Raw genomic sequence first — 22,829 nt, 5'->3', positions numbered from 1 at the left:
GTGAGGGACGAAAACGCCATCTAGATCTGATTTCAGCCTTCAGGACCAGTTCCCATAGTATGTTGGAGATCTTACAGAGATCGCTGTGAACCGGTTGACAGGTTCTTGGTGGTTCGCGATTTCACGTACATTAAAGTGTTCGCTTCTCGCGGGCGGGATCCCTTTGAGGTGAAAATATCCGCGACAAGCTGGATTAATAGTACTCGGCTAAGGCGCGAATTTCTTTTCTCGCTCTTTTGATAGAATTTCAAATATTTGCCGAATCGTGAGATGAGCTTGTTTGGTACCTCTACCTACGTTGTTGCTGCGTGTACTTGGTGGTTGGTTTTTGGGACGACCTTACACCACCGTCGTCACCGTGTACTCGGGGATGATTCATTTTTTTCCACCGCCAAAGACGTGACTTCGGTACGAATTTAAAGATTATCGAATAGTTTCCAATTGTGATGGGACGTGGATGGAGGACGATGGTTCTCTAAACACCACCATCATCGCGGTATTCGTCTTGGCCTTTCTTTCTCTGGATACAATCGCGTATTTTCTACGTATAACCTAGTAGGTCGCCTGGTGTTGGTCTCTAGGTACAGCGTATTAAATTTTAATGAATTTTTCAAAACTATTCCTCCCATCATAAAGTCGCCAGTATAGTTGAATCCATCCATACCTATGATCTGAGAGCGATTTTTTTCTCTCTGTCTTCCATACGAGCTTCAGCCTACAGTCCGGTGACCTTTTTACTTATTGAGGAGAAAAAAATGGCACTTTTTGTTTCTTCTTCGTGACCTACTACAACAGTAACTTGGAAAGAATTTTTTTAAATCCACCTCGAGGCAAATTAGTGATTACTACTGCAGGTGACAAATTTCACTGTTTCAGGTAAATCTCCGACGACGATGCTCTTGTTGAACTTGGCAAACTTGTAAAATAAACAATGCTTCGTTTACACTAAGCCATGCCATGTTGCTCGTTGAAGTCGTACTCGTAGCATTATGTATAGTAAAAATCATTGGTTTTTCTTTCTCGAGCCACTGACTGGGATATTAGTTGGCTTTACATACCTTTATCAACTTTGACAACGAATGAATGGTGAACTAGGGCAGACAATAACGTCTAAAGAAACTCATCACGTGACCGCTCAACGGTCATGCGAATCGCTTTATGGATCACGTACATTTTAAACGTGTGATTTGGCCAAGGAAAATATTACTTTTTTGTATGATCGATTGATTAGTAGTTTTTCAGTTTTCTCAAATTTTTCTTTTTGAGATATTTGGACGAAAAAAGATCTAGAAAAGTGGTTGACTAATCGAAGAGTGTTGTTATAAATTGGATCTAATTTAAAAAAACATATAATTATTCATCTATTGGAAAAAAAATCCATGATTACAGGGTGCCAACAAAACGAGTTGTTTTTCAATTTTTTTTTAATTTTTTTTTGAAATTTAATAGAGCCATCAATGGCTTCAACAAGACGTGAAAAAAACTGAAATTTTTAAATCAATGAGCTCAAAGTTAAAAAATTTTCAACATTTTTGGGTGCCAAGAGAATAAGTTGTTTTTTAATTTTTTTTTAATGTAATTTGATAGAGCCAACAAAGAATAATTATGGCCAAATGCCCTCAACAAGACGTGAAAAAATCAGAAATTTTCAAATCAATGATCTCAAAATTGAAAAATTTCAAAATTTTTGGGTGCCAAAAGAATAAGTTGTATTCCAATTTTTTTTTTCAATTTGATAGAGCCACCAAAAAATGATGGCCAAATAGCCTCAACAATATATGAAAAAATCTGACATTTTCAAATCAATGAGCTCAAAATAGAAAAATTTCAAAATTTTTGGGTGCCAAAAGAATAAGTTTTTTTCTAATTTTTTTTTTTTTAATTTTATAGAGCCATCAAAAAATTAAAGTCAAATGGCCTCAACAAGACGTGAAAAAATTCAAATTTTTCAAATCAATGAGCTCAAAGCTTGAAAAATTTCAAAATTTTTGGGTGCCAAAAGAATAGGTTGTTTTTTAATTTTATTTTTATTCAATTTGATAGTCACCAAAGAATTGTGGCCAAATTGATATAGGGGGGAAAAGCCTCCATACTATAGGTGGTATAGGTGATAATTATTACCATTGGGGAAGATTAGAAATATTCCTTAGGCAGGGAATATTTGCCAATACCTAGATAGCTCAGAAAGGTGTAGTTGGACTATTCTGCCCTATACATCATTTAAAAAGATACCTAATAAATAAGACTCTGCTCTATTTACAAGGTATATTTACATTTTACACACAAATTCATCGACATACGTAATATTCTCTAGTTTTAGTAGAATGTATGAAACGAATGAATTTACTTTGAGATGATCTCGCCATGCGTGTGTTGGCGTAGATCATAAAAATCAAAACAATCTATCATGAGATTTTACCCTAAACACCTGTGAAGAATAGGATATGCGAAAATAGGTAGTTTTGGTAATATTTACACGAGAAAACAACATAAATATTAGTCATCAGGGCGGTGATGCTTGAAATTCGTAATCGGCTTTATCAGTGTGATCGGTCGTAATGAAAATTTTGACGAAAACAGCGTGAACTGTCGTATTGGGAAACTGCTATGCTTGAAAAGTTGATAATAATGATAAATTTTTTTTTGAGAAATTGTTGGCTGCTTGAAATGAAACTGGAGTGGCAAATTTTTTCATATCTATATCTCGTTCTACGTTTTTTAAAATGTATATTAGAAATTTTAAATTCAAATTGAATTGCATCTGATCGCGTATTGAAAATGAAATTAATTGAAAATCCAATGAAAATGGACAAAGATCGAATTAGATTAGAAAACTTTTACATTTTTTACTCGTAAGTAACCGTGTAATTTTCATTTTTGGACGCAAAATTCCACAATCATTACGATACCTTACGCTCATTACGATTTTCAAGCATTGCAAACCAAAAAAAAATAACTACCGATGAGGCCAATTACGATCGATTGCAATTTTCAAGCATCACCGCCCAGTCATCATAGATTACAACACCTTGCTCGAAATCTATGTGAATGGTTTATAATTTAATAAAATAAGTGTATCTCACCACTTACGACAAACTGTACAAGTTTTCCATCTCTTTCGAGTGCCTACCCAATACTAAGGCGTTCGATGGAACTTAACTAAAAGAGGTGCATTTTAATTCTTTGCGTATTTCGGTGATGTCCGGATACATCCCAAAATACCAAAAAGGTACACTTGTTATTAATCGAACACATGTTTGATTAATCTAAAAAGGTTGCAGGCTATTTACCATCAAGAGAGATGGAGAAAACAAAAGAACTTTGCCATGGTCTCCTCGTATGAGGCGCTCCCATGGCATAAATTTTATCAACGTCCTGCTAAAGAACCGACGACCGCGAATCACAGAGACAAGAGACTTAACGTTTCTGCTTCATTGAGTAAGAACTGCCAATTACTACTGAGGATTACAGTGCAAAGATCAGTATTATAAAGAGACTTGAGATGGTCAAGTCTCCACCCCTAATTGTGGGGTCGTACCAATAGCGTAATTGCTAAGTACACATAAATTTAAAAAATTTATGTGATTTTGTTAATTTATGCCCAAAAATCCTATCTCAAGCTATAAATGTCACCAAGAATCCCTATCTCGAGTTATAACTGTCAACGGCTCGCGAGCCCTTTCCTAGCAGCTCGCGAACCCTTTCTCTTCGAGAAGGGTGCCACCTTGTATGCGCGAGTACATAGTGTACTTAGCCTACTTCTTTTAAGATATTTATACACGTTACCTACATTTACTATAAGGGATATGTTACGTCAGCACTACCTTCGGCAGTGGGGCCAATCTGCCCTCTGTCAAAATGACCTCAACAAGACGTGTAAAAACTTTCAAGTTTTTAAATCAATGAGCTCGAAGTTGAAAATTTAAAAATTTTTGAGTGCCAAAAAAATAAGTTGTTTTTCAATTTCTTTATTTTTTTTCAAATTTGACAGAGTCATCAAAAAATTGAAGTCAAATGGCCTCAACTAGACGTGAAAAAATTTGAAATTTTCAAATCAATGAGCTCAAAGTTTGAAAAATTTCAAAATTTCAGAATTTTTTTTTCAATTTTAATTTTTTTGGCTTCAGGTGATCTTTTGATGTTCTGCATCACGATGAAATGTAAATTAGCTGTTAAATTCCAATCATACTATATTATTAAGGAGATAATCTCAAAGTTACCATATTCCAGAGAAGAAATCTAATACTTTGGGAACCCCTGAACTTGACAAAAATGAACTTTGGGATTTTCTGATAAATATTGCAAAATATGTGAACAAGAAAGAGAGGATAGGGATGAGGAGGGGAGGGGGTTACACATCAACCTGTATATTGAACATTTTTTCACATCTTGATGAGATTGCTATATTCCATCAACATTTTTTTAAATGAAAAATCACCCACTATAAAGTCTAGTTTTTTCAGAGAAATTATTTTCCTCAAATTTTCCAATTCTCCAAATAATTTTCTCAATTTTTAAAATCTTTTGAACACGCACACGCCAAATAGCAGAAGGAGTGGGAGGGGAGGGTTAAAGTTGAAAAATTGAAGTAGATAAGTACTCATTTTCCCATCATATTTAGAGCATCAGGATTCAGGATCTTGAGAGATGAACTGAAGCAGGAGGAGAGAAGTGAAATGCACTGAAAATTTTTAAAAAATAGCACTAATTTATTTTAGTTATTTTTAGACGATTTGGCTAGCATTGATTTCTTTGATCACAAAAATCAAAAAGCACCAAAAAAAAAAGTCGAACTTCAAAGAATAATTTTGACCTAAGGGGGAGGGAAGTGCAATTTAAAAAGATTTATCAATGAGCATCAACATTTTTGAATAAGGTCAAAATTCTCATAATCTAGCGACCATTTTGACCGGACTGGAGACAGTGAGAGGGCAAATTTTCGACTAACGAACAACAATTGGGGGGGGGAGGGGAAGGGTTCAAAATTTTCCAAAATTAATAGCTACTTCATTCATTTTTAATCAATTTGCTATAGCGTTGACTTCTTCATTTCTGAAGCAATTGTGCAGCTGCAGGGCTATATAGGGTTCCGAAAATGTTGAGCAGAATATTCTTGAATTGTGCAGATTTCTTGTAATCATTTTAAAATTTTTGGGGCATTCGGCCCCTCCCTCCTCACCTTTTAGTCCGCCACACGACCCGATTATCCAAAACATGATTCGAGGACAATTATTTTATTTTATTTTTTAGTTCAGAAATTTTAGAGCACAGCTCGTCAGTCATCTGTACCTATTCTGTATCCTCAAAATGAAAAAGTTCCAAATCAAAGAGACTAAACTGAAAATTTGCAATTTGATTCAAAACTGGGATAAAGCAAAACTCTCTCGTTAATTTTGGTTTTAAAAAAACGCAAGACTCTTGGACGAAAATTTGAAAAAGGAATAGAAGGGGGAGGGGAGGGAGGTAATTGGGCCAAAATTTATTCAAAGATGAAATTGTTTCATGGCGATTTTTTTCAAAAATCAAGAAACAAAGAATAGGTATTGTAAACAATTCAAATTTTTGAAAAGTGTAAAAAAATTCAATTTTCAATCTGAACATGTACGAGAGAAGGGGTACATTTTTCCACAATTTGAACAAAATCGATAAATTTTTTTGGGGAGGGGGCAAAAGAGTTAGCAAGATATTCCACCAAGAAAAGACAGAGAGAGGAAGAGAGATGATCAGGTCAAAATTTATTCAAAATAAAATTATTCCAGGAGAAAAAATATGTTTTTTTCAACAAAACAATTCTGAAAAAATTTAAAAATCTGAAAGATGTAAAAAGGTCGAAATTTATTGAATTTTTTTTATAAACAGGGAACAATGGTGAAAAAATTCAAAATTTCGAGAGAAAGAGGGAAAAAACAGAAAATCTGAATGTTTGGTTCAAACATTTAAAAAGCAGTAGGTAGCCTATTTTTTTTGCAATTGAAAAAAAATGTCAATTTTTTGGGGAGTACGATGAAAAATTTGGCAAGATATTATCAAATGGTCCAATCTGGGAGGAGGGATGAGGGGGAGGGGTAATGATTATTATTCAAAACATTTTTCAGGTCAAAATTTACCTTCTTTTCAAAATAATAAAAAAAAAAAAAACAAAAAATGAATAAGAAAAATAATTGTGAAAAAACAGAAAATTAGAACTTTTTGGCGAATTTTCAACAGGATTTTTGAAAACATGTTTAAATTCGACCGAAAAGAGAGGGGTCGAGTCAAAATTTATTAAATAAATTCACTGACCCTGAAGCCTGACCCGACTCCTCTATTTCATTAATTTCAATAAGAATTTAAAAATGAAACTCAAGTTCAAAATTTTGAAAAAAAAATTGAAAATAAATCAAAACTTGATTTAAAAATTGAAAACAGGACAGAAGCAGGACCATTGGACAGACACCCTAAGCATTAAACGCTATATTTGTATTTTGAAACAAATTTTATTTCATCAAGTAAGTAAGTTCTTTGTTTTGAGAAACATTTTATGCCATTTTTAAGCAGTGCATGTATTATTATATCTCATATTTATAGTTCTAACGTAATCTTTAAGATATGTTTAAATTCAATGAAATGGAAGGAACAGAGAAAGGTAATAATTCCATCACCAGGAAGAAAGTCTCATACAACTACATGAGCTATAAATTATCAGAAAAATTGCACAACTTGTAAAAAATTTAATAAAACTGCGTAATCGAAGAAGACTCATTTAAAATTTCGCCGTAAAAAATCAAGATCTCGATTATTCATGCGGGTACGTCCGTCTTGGTCCACTAACGAAAGTCCGAATTAATATAAGACCACTTTTAGTACCTCCACCCCTTTACCCTCTCCTAGATGCCATTTACTTCAGCTGCTTCCCTATTAACAATATCTGGTATGTCCGTTAGTATATTGAATCATTCGAGGAATAAAAAATTTACACGAGGAAAAAATACGTATAATCAAACGAAAAAATTTCACCAGAGTAAGACGCGAGAAAAAAAACGAAACAAGAAAGAAACATTTGTAGTCCACGTGCGACCAGCATATTATAAATATCGCAGACACGATGCATGTATAATTACATGAATATGTCATCGAAAAAATTGCGAAGGCGCTCGAAAGGGATACTGAAAAATTTTTATTCGGAAATGATTCTGTGTCTGAGATAATCATCTTAGTATTAATTGTATTTAAAACAGAGTTACGAGTACAAAAATTCTTTAGATACTTTGTGGTTTTTTTTTCTCGCCCCTTTAATTTAAAGCACTTCAAAGCACACTACACAGACAGAGGCATGAAATAAATTATCGAAATAATAATCACTTCTCGCCAGTAAGGTTGTTTGCAATTGGCCTAATTTTAGTATCTCTAGAAGGGTCAGAAAGCAATCTGTTTCATCATTCGGACAAAAGAATTTTTTCTGCCAACCGTGAAGAAAAATGGATAGCTTTTTTTTCTCGACTTTTAGAGAGAGGGAATCATCATCAGTTCATCACTCAAGTCAAGTCAAGAATGGTATGTATTTGAAGATGATAGTTTAACAAAGCGCAGATGTTTACACGCTTAATATATAATCTAATCGATCACCGAGAGACTCTCTGTGTATATTATTACAACAGGTTCGACATGAACGATATTATAATGACAGATTGAAAGCGAATGGAGCGAGAGAGGGGCGCGAGACTGCGATGACGACAATTTAATATCATCAACATGAACCTGTTTTGGTAAGTAGTCGAAAAGGTATCAAAGTGAAGGCGTCTAGTTCGATCACCCGCCATGTACCGTTAAAACAAGAGGTACGAGGAGTAAATTTCGAGCGTATTTTTTTGCACAAGTTTAATAAATACGAAACGATGAGATAAAATTAGACTGTAGACGCGAATAGACGTAATTCTACTAATTCTAGCTATATTCTGTGGGAACGATTCAGTGAGGATGGATCTGTCGTTCGTGAACGGTTTAATCATCGATAAAATATTGATTTTTACTACGAATAATTTGATTTTTTCGTCGTTATTAATTTTCAAGTTGAATAAGAGAGTAATTTGTAAGTTAGTAGTTCAAAACGATTCATTTTCAAATCAATTCACCAACATCGTGAGAACTTCCATCTCACCATACAGCTTGAAAACCCCAAAAGAGTGAAAGACGTTTTCAGTGGATGATTTCGTTGTAAAAATGATCATCATTCAACGATTCAATAATTCGTTCATTTTTTCAACGAGTCGTTCGCGAACGACAAATTACGAAAGTTGATTAAAAAAATGTCACCTTTTTCAAGTATTTGACATCAGTTGATGTTGATGAGTTGAAATAATTTTCACCTCCCATTTAAATTCTGAATCGTGAACGACTGATTCATCTTGAAAGTGAATCATTCGAGAACGATTTCAGCAAAATACACCAAAAGCAACGACAATGTTTGGCAATTTGAGACCACAAGGGTGATGGGGTCAGTAATGGACGATTTGATTGTTACGGAAATTTGTTCACAAAGGACCGAAATGAATCACTTTGGGAGAGAGTCGTTTAAAAACAATCAGCATTCAGGACATTTGATTCAATATTCATTTCATGAACGATTCAACCGTTCGTGAACGGCTCAATATTTTTCAAAAGAATCGTTCGCGAATGATTCCACAAAAAATGAGTGTAAAATAGAAAAGTCAGATAATGAATCATTCACGAACGACGTTCTAAAGAGCTGTTCAAAAAGGCTATAGCCACTTAATTCCTTACTTTAAAAAAGATGGGGCCATTAGTTCAGATTCAGAATGATTCAATCGTTCGCGAATGATTTGATCTTATTTCAACAAATCGTTCGCGAACGAATCGATCTTTTTGGAATGAATCGTTCGTGAACATGGCCATAAGTTATTTTACCAACAGAACTAAGTAGAAAATGAAATGATAACTTGCTGAATAAGGTGAATGTGATTATTTTCTCAAAGAGTCGTTCGCGAACGACTTTTTCAAATTCGTTGACATACGTAGACTTCAATCAACTAAGCTTCTCTAATAATATCTACTAGACTACTACTATTTAAAAATCATCATTTTTCGAACGATTCAGTCGTTCGTGAACGGCTCGCTATTTTTCAAAAGAATCGTTCGCGAACGACATCACAAGTCCACAGGTCATTTAGAAAATGAGAATAGTCATAAAAGAAACACTTTTCTACCAAAAGTATAAAAATTGGTTAATTTATAGCTCATTAAACAATTCGTTCACTTTTCAAACGAATCATTCGCGAACGACATAAATCACAGGAATTGATTTAATTAATTTGAAATTGAAAATACTTGTTTTATTAGACAGTTGAGTTGGTCTTTCGAAATTTCATTCCTACTTCCTACTGAATCTTGAAACGTGAACGACTGAATCATTTTGGTAGTGAATCGTTCGAGAACGACTTCAGTAAAATACACCGAAAAACATCAATATTATGTAAATTCGAGATCAAGAATGAGGGTCAGTTTCAAACGATTCAATCATTACAAAAAATCGTTCACAAATAACCTTAACACGAATCTATTTGGAAAAGATTCGTTCGAGAACGATGACATTCAAAAGATTTGATCAACAGCACGGTGAAATGATAATGATGCACAGGTATTGATTCATGATTTGATTTCAAATTCATTTTTCCGATTTTACGAACAATTCATGAGTCGGTCGTGAACGATTCAACGATTTTCAAACGAATCGTTAATCGTTCGCGAACGACATTACAAAAAAGTCAATAAAAATAGAATATTTAAAATCATTTCTCGAACAATTCAGTCGGTCGTGAACAATTCAATATTTTCCAAACGAATCGTTCGCGAACGACATCACAAAAAAATAGAAATCAATAATAAGTAGAACATTTCAAATTAATTTCTCGAACAATTCAGTCGGTCGTGAACGATTCAATATTTTTCAAACGAATCATTCGCGAACGATATCACAAAAAAATCAAAAATAAGTAAAACCTTTCAAATTCATTTCTCGAACAATTCAGTCGGTCGTGAACGAGTCAATATTTTTCAAACGAATCGTTCGCGAACGACATCACAAAAAAATTAAAATCTTTAAAAAAAATAGAACGTTTCAAATTCATTTCTCGAAAAACAATTTAGTCGGTCGTGAACGAGTCAATATTTTTCAAACGAATCGTTCGCGAACGACTTCACAAAAAAATAACAATCAATAAGAAATAGAACATTTCAAATTCATTTTTTGAAAAATTCAGTCGGTCGTGAACGATTCAACAATTTTCAAACGAATCGTTCGCGAACGATATCACAAAAAAATTAATTAAAAAAAATACTATGTTTTATTGAGAACCGGTAAAAAAAGTCTCCGACAACAAACTTCCTAAAAAGTTCGTGAACGATTCAATTTCATACGCATGAATCGTTCGCGAACGCCAGCATGAGTGATTTTTTAAACAGAAGTTAAAAAATTATCATTTTTTTGAACTTTATACAACTAACCAAAAATCGTTTGAGAATGATATTTAACTATTTCATTTCAAAAAAACCATCACCAAGTCAAATCATTTCCAAATTATCCAGTCGTTCGTAAACGATTCAATTATTTCTCAAACGAGTCTCGTTCCTAAATCAGTTTTTTTTTTCAACGCGATTTCCATCCACACAAAAATCCCAGACAAAATTTTCCTCGAACTGAGAACACCTTTTTTTACATGTAAAAAGAATCGATCATAAATTCACTCACCAGCTTCGTTAAAAAATCCATCGGTATAAAACTCGAATTCTTCTTCGCTGGAAGACAACTGTCCGGTATTTTCATGACTGGAGGACGAGTAAGGATCGATTTTCTCACCAGTTTCGTCACCGCTGTAGCACATCACATCGACGTAATCATCTCTGGAATCAGCTCGTCCGGTTGACTTATCCCGTTTAAAAGCTCCTTTGACTTTAGACCAATTGGAAAATTTAGGTCGCATGCCCAAAGAGACGCGTCGCGATTTACGTCTAGATTCCGATGAGGCGATTTCAGCCAAATCGTGATGAGTTTTGAGAATTTCGTCGACTCCGACACTCGAGTGACTTCGGGCTCGGTTTGGTTTGACCTACACAAACATATTATCACAACATGAATTGGCATCGATTCTTCATTCTTCACTTTCTTATACGGAGCTGTACTCACCTGTAATTCTTTACCATAATGAGAAGATAAACACTTAAGGGATCTTTTATTTCTGGGCTCGAGTTTCTTGGAATCTTGACTCGGTACAGTGGAAGTTGACTCGATAGACTCGTGACGGTTTAATTGACTATCGCATAGTGAAACTAGCAGTTCGCACAGATTATCTAAGGCTTCGAATCCGTTCTCGGAGCCGTCGTATTCGGGTAAAATGGAATCCGCCATGTCTACGTTGGACGGAGAGGTAAATGTGAGCGATTTCAAATAGTCTAAGAATACGTTTTCCGTTTCCATGTATTTGTTCAGCCAATCTGGATCCAGGTCCAAGGTATCGGCCGAATCGCAAGGGTCCACAATGGACTCCATTGTGTAAGTGCACATTTAAGATGGACTTTTTCGTACGATTCGTTCGATCAATATAAATCCACCTGTGAAAAGAAAAACATAAAATTCCAGTAATTAAAATTCACATCGAACGACATAAAAATGCGTTGAAAATATTGTCAAAAACATGCTGGAAAAATTCGTTTTAAATCAATTAAAAATTATCAAAAGTCGATGAAAATCGTCCAAATTTGAAGAAAATTGCATAAAAAATGAGTGTTTATAGTCACAAATAATGATTTTGGCTCAAATTCACTCAGTATTTGGAATTCCAAAATAAAAAACGTCTGAAAAAATATCAGAAAGTCTTTTTTTGAAAATTTGAGAGGTACTACAATAGGAATAATTGCACCACCCCCCTTTCACCATGATCAATCCTCTGGGACAACTTCTTTCTTTAAGGGGATATCCTGAGGATCATTTTGAAGCCAACTAGCCAAAAAAAAGTTGGTCTTACTAACAAAATGGCGGCCATTTCGATTGACAGGTCAGTCGAAATCACATGCACAAATTTGTCACTAGTAGTCAAAATTTCAAGTGCTGGAGTGTATTTTTCGATTATTCGTGAATTAAAAAAAATCAAATTTAGTCCAAAAACGATCGAGGAGAAAAATCTGAATTTTGTCAAATGGATCTAGAAAGCTGAAATTAGGGATATACCCTAATTTCGACTTGTCAAATGGATTGGAAACGGTTTCAAATCGTTTGGAGTAGTTCTGGAGGCCTCTGCAGATTTTTGAAACTTGATAAAGCCAACATACAATTTCAATACGCTATGAAGTCGATTGCAGGTGGATTTGAAGTCGTGTTGAACGTCCAGCGAATTTTTGAAAACTTTTGGAGCTTCCAGTAGATTTTTGAAACTTGAAATTTCTAAAAAAAATGTCATTAAATGGAGTTGGAAAGCCAAAATTTACTCTGCACATTAATGCTAAAAGTCAATTCGGATAGATTTTGTGATATTTTTTGAAAAATAAGTTTCTAAAAATCCGCTGGAGGCTCCAAAACGGATTGAAATTGCCTACAGTTCCATTTAGAACAATATCAAAAAATAGGACGTTCACTGAATTTAATTTTTCTACCTCAAACGGAGATGGAAGGGTAATTTTTCAAATTTTCAAAGAAGTACGAGACCGATGGGACTAAAAAATGTTTTCAAACTAGAATACTTACACAGACTTTGAAAAAAATAACGGGTAGGTGTAGAAAATTCAAGTTTTGAAAATCTACAGGAGGCTCCAAGAGTTTTCAAACAGTCGTTGGAGGCTCCAAAATGACTTGAAATCCACCAGCAGTCGACTTCATAGCACATTGAAAAATTAGTTTTCAGAGTGAATTTCGGCTTTAAAACGTCATTTCTGGAAATTTCAAATTTCAAAAATTTACTGGAGGCTCCAAGAATTTTTAAAAAGTTGCTGGAGGCTTCAAAATCACTTGAACCCACCTGCAGTCGACTTCATAACGTATTGAAATTAGTTTATAAAATGAATTTCGGCTGTTCAACTGCATTTGGTAAGATTCAAAAATCTACTGGAGGCTCCAAAAATTTTCAAAAAGTCGCTGGAGTCTCCAAAATGACTCAAACCCACCAGCAGTCTACTTAATAGCGTGCTTAGGTTGGAGTGGAGCGTTAATTTCAGATTTCTAACTTGATTTCATGAAATTTTGTGGAAATTTCAAGTTTCAAAAATCTGCTGGAGGCTCCAGTTTGGTGAATTTTTAAAAATCAAATTGGAGCCAAAAATGAGGGAAAAAATCAAGATTTTACCAAATTGACAAAGAAAGCTGAAATTTGGGATACACCCTATTTTCGACATGCCAAATCGATTGGAAACGGTTTCAACCCGTTTTGAGCAGTTCTGGAGCCTCCAGCAGATTTCTGAAACTTGAGATTCCCACAAAATTTCATCAAATGGAGTTGTATAGCCGAAATTTACTCTGCAAACTAATTTCATACGCTATGAAGAGGGTGATTTCAAGTCGTTTTGGAGCATCGACCAATTTTTTGAAAATTACTGGAGCCTCCAGCAATTTTTGAAACTTTATATTTCCTAAAAATTTCATCAAACGGAGATGGACAGTCAAAATTCATTCTGCAAACTAATTTCAATACGCTACGAAGTCGTCTGCTGATGGATTTCAAGTCGTTTTGGAGCCTCCAGCGACTTCTTGAGAGGTCTTATGGTGTTTTTTGGAAAAGTGAAATTTTCAAAGAGTTGCTGGAAGCTTCAAAATCATTTGAAACCACCATCCATGTCGTCGACTTCATATCATATTGAAACAAGGTTTGCGGAGTAAATTTCAGCTTGCCAACTCCATTTGGTAAAATGTTGCGGGAATTTCAAGTTACAAAAATCTACTGGAGGCTCCAGTAATTTTCAAAAAGTCGCTGGAGGCTCCAAAATGATTTGAACCCACCTGAAGTCGTCTTCAGAGGGTATTAAAAATTGGAGTGTAGAGTAAATTTAAGCTTTCCATCTCCATTTTTGATGAAATTTTGTGAAAATATAACTTTTTAAAAATCTGATGAAGGCTCCAGGAATTTTCAAAAAGTCACTGGAGGCTCCAAAACGACTTGAAATTTACCTGCAGTACGTCGTAACGCATTGAAATTTGTTTGCAGAATAAATTTCAGCTTTCCAACTCCATTTTGGTGAAATTTTGTGGGAATTTCGAGTTTCAGAAATCTGCTGGAGGCTCCAGAACTGCTCAAAACGGGTTAAAACCGTTTCCAATCGATTTGACATGTCAAATTTAGGGTGTATCCCAAATTTCAGCTTTCTTGGTCAAATTGGTAAAATTTTGATTTTTTCCCCTCATTTTTGGCCCGAATTTGATTTTCAAAAATTTACCAAAAATCGAAAAACGCACTTAAGCACTTTAAATTTTGACAGGTGACGAATTTTTGCTTGATCGTTCGATCTACCTTTGTACAGTTTGAAAAATGTTGTGCAAGTCCTATGTTGGAACGCAAAATCTGCGATTTCGGCTGACCTGTCAATCGAAATAGCCGCCATTTTGTAAGTAGGGCCACTTTTTTTTTGGAGTACAAGGGCTAGAAATGTTCCTTAGGACTCCCCCTCTAAGAAAAAAGTTGTCCCGGAGGATCGACGGTGGGGGGGTGCAATAGATCCTTAAGCGGGCTCCCCGACTATTTGAAACCGTTTTTAATTGATTTGACAGGTCGAAAACAGAGTATACACCGAATTTCAGCTTTCTAGGTCCATTTGGTAAAATTTGGATTTTTTTCTCATTTTTGACCCAAATTTGATCTTTAAAAATTCACCAAAAATCAAAAAATCAATTGGGGTAGCTGAAATTTTGATGATAGTGGTTTCAGACCATGCTCTTTTCAAAACCCGCAAATCTGTTCAAATCGTTACAGGAAGAATAAAATTTGTCAAAAATTGCATTAAATTATCACAAAAACTGTAACGATGGGCATGAAAATTCAGTCACTATAAAATAATTCATCCCTCAGATTTCCCCAGATCCCAAAGATTTAAAAACAATGGCCGAGTATTTCCTCACCGATCTCACTCGAACCATAAAAATACACCACACCGAAACTTACACTAGCAAATATTCGCGAGTTGAACAGTAAAAATAATTTTTCGACGGTTTGCGAAACATGGCCGAGGCAAGTTGTATAGAATTTCTAAAAATACCAACATACTATAACATCCTGGTTATGGAATTTTAGGCCGGATTTACACGCCATCAAATTAGCATTATTTTATCGATAATGTTCAAATGTTTCAACTTGAGAGCCGAACGAGCATTCTCGAGGGTGAATGACCGATCGGCAGCGTGACTTTTTTCTAAAAAAACCAAACCACGTATAGCACATGGTCTAGAAAACATACTCGTATACCAACAACATACTCGTACATGAATATTATTTGCTATATCGTTAACTCGGGGAATTTCTTTTTTTTTTTCGTCAACCTTGCACGAGACATACAAAATAATACCAACAATAAGTAAGAAAAAATATTGACTTGGTGAACGACATCGTCACGACATTAAAGTCGACGAAAAGGCTTTTATCGACCTGAAAGTTAATTCGAACAGTTTGAAATTTATTTCCATCCCCTTGTACCAGACCATGCCATGTTATACTATGTAGTAATAGTACATAATAAAGGACACACGACCGTCGAGCTTATTAAGAAATTGGTCATGTGACGACGAAAAGTCGATTCCAATTTCCAACTGTGTTCAAATTTGTCGCCATAGGCATCGTACATTTTCTTCCATTTCACCTACCTACCTACTGGTGTTCCCTGACACCTCACGGCTCACACACTTCGCAGTTGATATAGTTAGGGGACGTTTTATGCGAAGATAATAAATTATTTATACGCGGATGTCTGGCTCCTTATTGTTATACGTGTTCGGCGGGTTAACGACGACCAGAGATAATTACACGGCTTGATCGTATAAACAAGAGCAAATTTCATAAAACAGAGAAAAAAAATTCATCGGTAAAGTGGAAAAGTTTATGAGCAATGAAGTTGGCAGGTGAACAAACACATTCTTGGATACAACGCAACAGATTCGTGTATATAGTGTGTGCGGACAGGCAAAAAACGCGCTCAACATTTTTACTACTCTCGATAAATTCCAGTTAATCGAAATTATGCACTAATTTTGGAATTTATAAACGCGTCAGCTTCGGTTAGTTCGTACACAGATGACGATGGTTGGATGATTGGCATGGTGTGTGCTGCGTCATATACGAGTGCTATATAGTCATCTCATCTCGTGTAGGGCGCTCGCAAAAGCCATGTTTTTCGGCTGGAGATGTCATCGCATCGCTCATTGCGCCGTTTTATTGCCAAAAAACAAAATGATATATGACTGAGACGACGATTTGTTTCGGTGACGTTGAGCGTGAATATTAGAAAAATTGGAAAATAGGTGACAAAATTGTTTGGCTTTGAGTGACGAAGACGGCGGTGGCGATCGTTGCGGAAGTATATGTGCGATGAGAAAGCTTGACGTGTGTATTTTTTCAAGCCAATGGTACGATCTGAGATGCACGAAGAGTTTAAAAAATTAACCGAGAAAGATTGATTTTTTTCGCATTTACAAAAATGTTCGCTGTGCTCTGGGACTAGGTAGTGAAAGATGTGTATGTGGTCACGTGGCTGTTGTGAGACAAATACATGAATTTTCAGAATTTTCATTCGGTAGAAATATTTGAAACTGAACCTGCATTTTTGGCGAACAAAATAAGCTATTTTGGAGGTTTAAAATTAATGGATGAAAAAAAAAACAAGGAAACAATTTGAAAAAACTTGTCAGTTATCGAAAGGAATTATCAAAATGTTCTAAATATTGATCAAAAGTAAGTAAAAACTGTTAAAACATCAAAAAAATTCACCAAAAATTTGCACCTTTGTTAAATAGTCCACATAGAAAAAATTATCTAATTATGATATTGAAAAAAAACAACATTGATTTGTACTATTTTTGTACAGGTTTCGTTCATTAGAAATTAAATCTTTCATTTTTACGTTGATTTGATCCGACCCCCCCCCCTCCCACAGCAGCCAAAAAGCCTCAGAAAAAAAATTAATAACACAAACCAATAAAAAAAAGTTAGATCTTTGGTCAAAAATTTTTACATTGCCTATTTGGACATTGTAGTTTACAAACACATTCCACGAGTACCTCTAAAAAGTGTGCTAATATTTCATGTGTATACATTTACAGGGTGCACAAAAATATTGTCAACCCCAAAGAAAGTTTTTCATAAAAAATATAGGTTGGCAACGTGAAATACGAGTAGATGCATATGATTGGTGGAATGTTATCACCTCAGTCCAACAACTAATCACAGCCTATCATTATTATCATTCACTGTGATCAACCAAAACATTTGGCAGAAAACTTTTTTAGGGGTCATACCTACAATGGTCAATTTTTTACTAAAGACAGTGAAAGCTCGTTATAACACTCTTCAAGGGACTAGAAAAAAGAGCGATATAAGCCAAAACGCGTTATAAGCAAAAGTCTCGCTTTAATGCTGATGAGTGTAATACCGTGAATTCTCATTTTAAAGCAAAAAGAGCGTAATAAAAGAAGTGGAAATGTGAACTTTATTTTGAATTTGAACAACAAAACTGTGTTCTGTGGTCAAAATGTTCAGAAAGCCTTGCTTTTTTGTTCCAAATTTTCCAAAAAGTAATCAGTTGATTACCAAAATTTTGAAAAATTTCACTTTTAAGTTTTCTTCTCAAGATAATTACAAAAAATCTAGAACTCTACTCTTTTGTAAAAACTTTAGATACTTACCTGCCTTTTTTGAAAGAATAGAATAATTATTGTACAATCAAGCTTCTATTAATGTTTGATAAGGTTATCAAAAAATCTTACTTTTTTTGGCCAAAATTGAAAATAATTTTACTTCTTTCTGTGAACTGAAACTGTTGAAAATTAAAAAACAGATTTTTTGGCAAAATTCCGCCATAAAAGTTTTTTAAAATTGTTTTATTAAAATCAAAACTGCAAAAATTGCAAAAAAAAAATGTTGTGGGGGCCAAATTTTCAGAAAGTGAGAATTTTTCACATGAAAAGTAAAGTAAGCTTTTTTGTTGCAAAAAATTGGTTCTAGGTTTTTAAATTATTTTAAAAAATGGATTTTTCTTGAATTTTAGAGCGTTAAAACGCGATTCATAGGGCCAGTAGCACAATCCAGGTTTAAACCAGAGTTGTAGGGTAACTCTGGTTCAACTAACATGCAGTGTAGCGCAATGGACGATTAAACTGTTTTTATAGCTTGAACCGGGTTTTACTCAACTCGACAATTTTTGGAGGTTAACCTAGGATTAACAAATTGGCGTGTGTTCATTGGTTGTTTCAAGTTGTGTGATTACTGATTATTTTGCAAATGGAAACTGATAACTTCAAATGATACCAACTTTTGACAAAGACGAAGTATTTGCTTACATTGAATGACAAAAAACAAGAATATATTGTTGAATGTAAAATTTTGAATCACATCACCACCATACTGAAAAATTTGACGAGTATTGTTCAAAATCGGACATTTTACCTCAGACAAACTAACCCGCACGACAATTGTCGACGTTGACATTTACATCGACTACACTTTTTTTTCAACATAATGATGGAACAGTAATCAATTAATTATTTAGTAGGAATCTTCTGTCCGTACAAAATCCAGGTAAATGAAAATTTTCAAAATTTTCTCATTATTTCTGATACCTCAACATGCCAAATCGACATGTAGATGTAAAATTCAATACTCGAAATTTACATCTACAACTATGTCAACCAATTTTTCATAATTAAAATTTCTGTTTTAGTGTTTAAAAGTTTTGTAAACATTCAAAAATATGATCTTGTTCAATGAGGAAAACAAATTTTTTAGGGCATTGATGAAATTATTCACTTTTCTACAGTTTTGAGTTGTAGATGATATGAGGTTGATATTGTGGATGTATTTGTTAATGTCGAATTTCATATCAACATTAACATTGACATGTCGACATGAAAATGGATTAGTTCACTACTCTTAGATAAAGTATTGCACCATCTTTGATATAAGGAATTTCTGTTCAACTTTTTGATTACAGACTTTTCATCTGTACTTCTTTGGAAGTGGACTTTGCAACGATGCTGTTTTCAGCACGAGTAATAGCCACATCAGAGGAAATCATTTTTTGAAAAAAAATTTGAAATTTTTAAACTCAAATTGTATAACTTTATGATACAGGAGGTCAACATAAATTTTGATGTGGATGTCAATCGATCCACATCCGTCACTTTTGGATGCCCCATGTTGATGTGAATTTCGACGCTGTGTCGAGCCTATTGTCAACACAAATGCAGATCAACATCAGTCGACAATTACATTGACAATTAGCTCGACACAGGGTCGAAATTCACATTGACATGTGGCATCCAAAAGTGACGGATGGGATGGGTCAACATTCACATCAAAATTAGCATGGTCATTGCTATATGTACGGGAATTTCCTGCAGCAAAAAAATTAAGTCTAGTCAACTATTTGTTCAAGAATATTTTTTTTTCAATTTATTCAAAAATTAGAACTTTGTTACCAATTGTAATATATTTCTAATCATTAAAAATATGTAATCAAAAATCACTCCAAAACATTGATATCACTGACATAACCAACATTAATTGTGACAAAATTTGGTTAAATGACGCATTATCGAATGATTACTTAATCTAAACCTGAACCAAAGTTGTGCAATGCTACAGAAGTTGAACCTTGTTCAAGATTTAAACCAAGTTCAGCTGAACCAAAATTTAAACCTGCCTTGCGCTACTGGCTCATAATCGCTCATGAGCGTTATATTGCGATTAATTCTACTTTAGTTTAAATGGGGTTGTCTAGGGACCAGAGGAGATCAAGTGTTATAACTGAAAGCGTTATAACGAGCTTTTACTGTATGTAATCATTACTGCAAAAATTGTGAGGAACAGGTGTTAAAAACAATTAAAAATGATGTCCATCAGAAAAAGGTTCTAAAATTTAAAAAAAATTAAGTGAAACTATGGTGAAAAAGTGTTACAAAACATTTTAAAACTATGTAAAAAAAACTCATTAAAATCAGTTAAAAATTATAACATTATCCGATGCTCCAATCACAATAACAGATGGAATTTCTATGTAATCAGATATAAGAGTTTGGGACCAAATGATTTTAATAACAATAAGCGATTGATAACATTGACCGTTATATTATGTAATAAACGACTTTTACCGTACTTGGAACTCACCCAATAAAAAAAGCTGCCTGGGGGGGGGGGGTTTGAAGGGCCATATCTAATGGAATTTTTACCTTCCAAAAAGTAATCAATGATCTGTTCATAGGATATCCAAAATTTACTCTAGCTCACTGCATCAGCCAGGACCCACAAGTTCAAGATGTCAAAGGTCATTGTCCTAACAATCAAGAAAACCTTAGGTTGTGTAGAATCATTGAGAAGCCGGGTGGGAAAATAGGAGGAGTGGTAGAAAATAGAAATATACAAAAAAAATAAATACATTGGCAGCAAAGAGCAAAGACCTTGATATCAAAAAATTAGCAATATTATTCCAAAGTTTGTGTGTTGTAATTGGATCAAATCGACTGGATGATAATGAAGCAAGTGCTTATAGAGTGCTCCTATCATCAGGAAATTAAGATAATACAAGTCTGCACCCTGAAGGAGGAAGAAGCAAAATGGCAACATTAAACCCAGATTAGAACCATCTTCAGTAAGTAAGTCCCATTGCGGATAATAGAATAATTCAGTTAATGGAATGGAATGTGCTGGGACACCTGGGACAGAACATTCTCATGTTCTTACATGCAAATTTTATCGCTTATGAGAATTTAAAAAAGAGCAGTTCATTTGGTTAATACATAGAATTCACTAATCTTCAAAAGTGTGAGAAAATCAAATGTATCAACAAAATTGGGGATTTTGCGTTTTTTTACTCTTTGACTTTTTAGAATACTCTGGCTTATAGAATCAAACATCATCATTGAGTCGTATTACCACTCAAGGTGGTATTGCGTACAAATCAACGCGTACCCTTATGCCGAATTGGGTATTTGGGCTACCATCCTTTATGTTGGTGTTGCATCTATCGCACTGATTACATATCTCATGGATATTCATTTTTGAGCTTCCACCAGTAGATTCCCACTTGCTTACTACTGACATCTACACAAGTACATACCTTGGCGCTAGCCAGGTTGTTTAGTGGTCCCAAATTGAAAAATTTAGAACCGTTTAAGACCGATTGAATTTTTAAAGAAAAGAACAACCATTATGTACAAGAACCAGAACCAGATTTCAAACAAGAACCATCATAACCCTTTTCAGAAACAGGTTCTTTTTGGTTCCCTCGTCATTAATAGTGAAATATTTTTCAAATTTTCAATTTTTTGCCATTTTTTGGACCTGGAACCATTTTTTGATTGGTGTAACCACCAGCACCTGCAGCAAAACATCAAAGGAAAACTGGAAAAGTAAAAGGAACCACCAGAACGGGTTGAGTTTGAAAAAAAATTGAGAACCATTTTGGAAGAACAGTGTGAAAGGTAGAAAGGTACCCTTTGGGACCAAAACAAAACTATTTCAAAGCCACGTCTGAGAACCTTTCGGGAACCAAAACTAGGAACCACTTATTTTCAAAGGTTCCAAGAACCGCCACCATCACAACCAATTCAAATTCAAACGATTTTCAATCCTGAGAAAAAGTAGGTTAAATTGAGGGGAAAATTCTGATTGTGATTCAATGCAAAAATACCCCCCCCCCTCTCTCTCTGGAGACCGATTTTGAAGGCTAAAAGTAAACTAATGAAAAAATTGTACATATTAAAAGTTCAAAAGAAAACAACACAATGGCGTAACTTGTAGCGGAGGGGCTCTGACGATAAATAATGAGCAAAATCGATGACTGATTGACCAAGGGGCTCCCTTATGAGATTACTTTTCTTGAAACGTAGACCTGAGTCGCAATTTTTGGTTCATTTGCTGCAGCTGTACTAAAATTTAATAATAATTTAAAATGAAAAATCAAGTTTGAAGATTTCTAAATTTGAAAAAATTTAAATCCTTTGTTTTTAACAGTTTGGAAACACAATATTTCATATGTTATTAAACTTCAAAGCTATAGGCTCCTAAGAGGGGTGTGAGGAGGGGCTGATAGAATAAATTAAGCAAAGTTCAAGTTTCCTATAGAAAAATAATTCGACTTCACCAAAATTTTATGGATTCAAATAAAATTGAAATATGATTGAGCAGCAGATTTGGATTCACATCACTGATTCCAATTTCAGCGAAAAATTCAAATTCAAATTCAAATTTATTTTGTATTATTACACAGCAACGTATGGCTCTAGGTCAGGAATAATGAGTAAAAATTTCCACCCTGCCACTCAAACGTCAACTCCTTCCGAAAATGATTTAAAATCTTGAATTTTGGGTAAGTACCTAGGACCTAAAAAAAAAACCATCCCTCAAATTTTCAGCTACTCAAGTTGATTTTTTGATCATTGGTGAATTTTGGATCTCAAAATCATCGCTTGTAAAACACCATATGGATAAATAGGTGAATGAATCACGTGAGCTTGCAACATACCAACGTCAATATTTCGCTCAAGATAAGTCGTACATTCCGGAAATGGCAACATTCTCCACTACAGTAGCCTTACACACTCGTACGTAGTACGTACATCATCGATGTATTTCATAACTCATAACTGCACATAA

At 34.4% G+C, this 22,829-nt stretch overlaps 1 protein-coding gene across 2 annotated transcripts in view; it reads right to left on the bottom strand.

Annotated features, from left to right (window-relative positions):
• The window catches only part of LOC135846316 (uncharacterized), an 84,278-nt gene that overhangs the window by 51,804 nt on the left and 9,645 nt on the right, over positions 1-22,829 (bottom strand). For both annotated transcript variants that reach the window (XM_065365343.1, XM_065365341.1), the window contains 2 exons: positions 11,180-11,604; positions 10,745-11,102 (listed from right to left, as the gene is read on the bottom strand). In XM_065365343.1, coding sequence (XP_065221415.1) covers positions 10,745-11,102; positions 11,180-11,557 — 736 coding nt within the window. In that variant the 5' untranslated portion in view covers positions 11,558-11,604. The remainder of the gene's footprint in view (positions 1-10,744; positions 11,103-11,179; positions 11,605-22,829) is intronic.

The sequence above is a fragment of the Planococcus citri genome, chromosome 5, assembly GCF_950023065.1.
Source record: "Planococcus citri chromosome 5, ihPlaCitr1.1, whole genome shotgun sequence".
NCBI lineage: Eukaryota > Metazoa > Arthropoda > Insecta > Hemiptera > Pseudococcidae > Planococcus > Planococcus citri.
The sequence above is the reverse complement of the archived record's forward strand: the minus strand, read 5'-3'. Positions and strand labels throughout refer to the sequence as shown.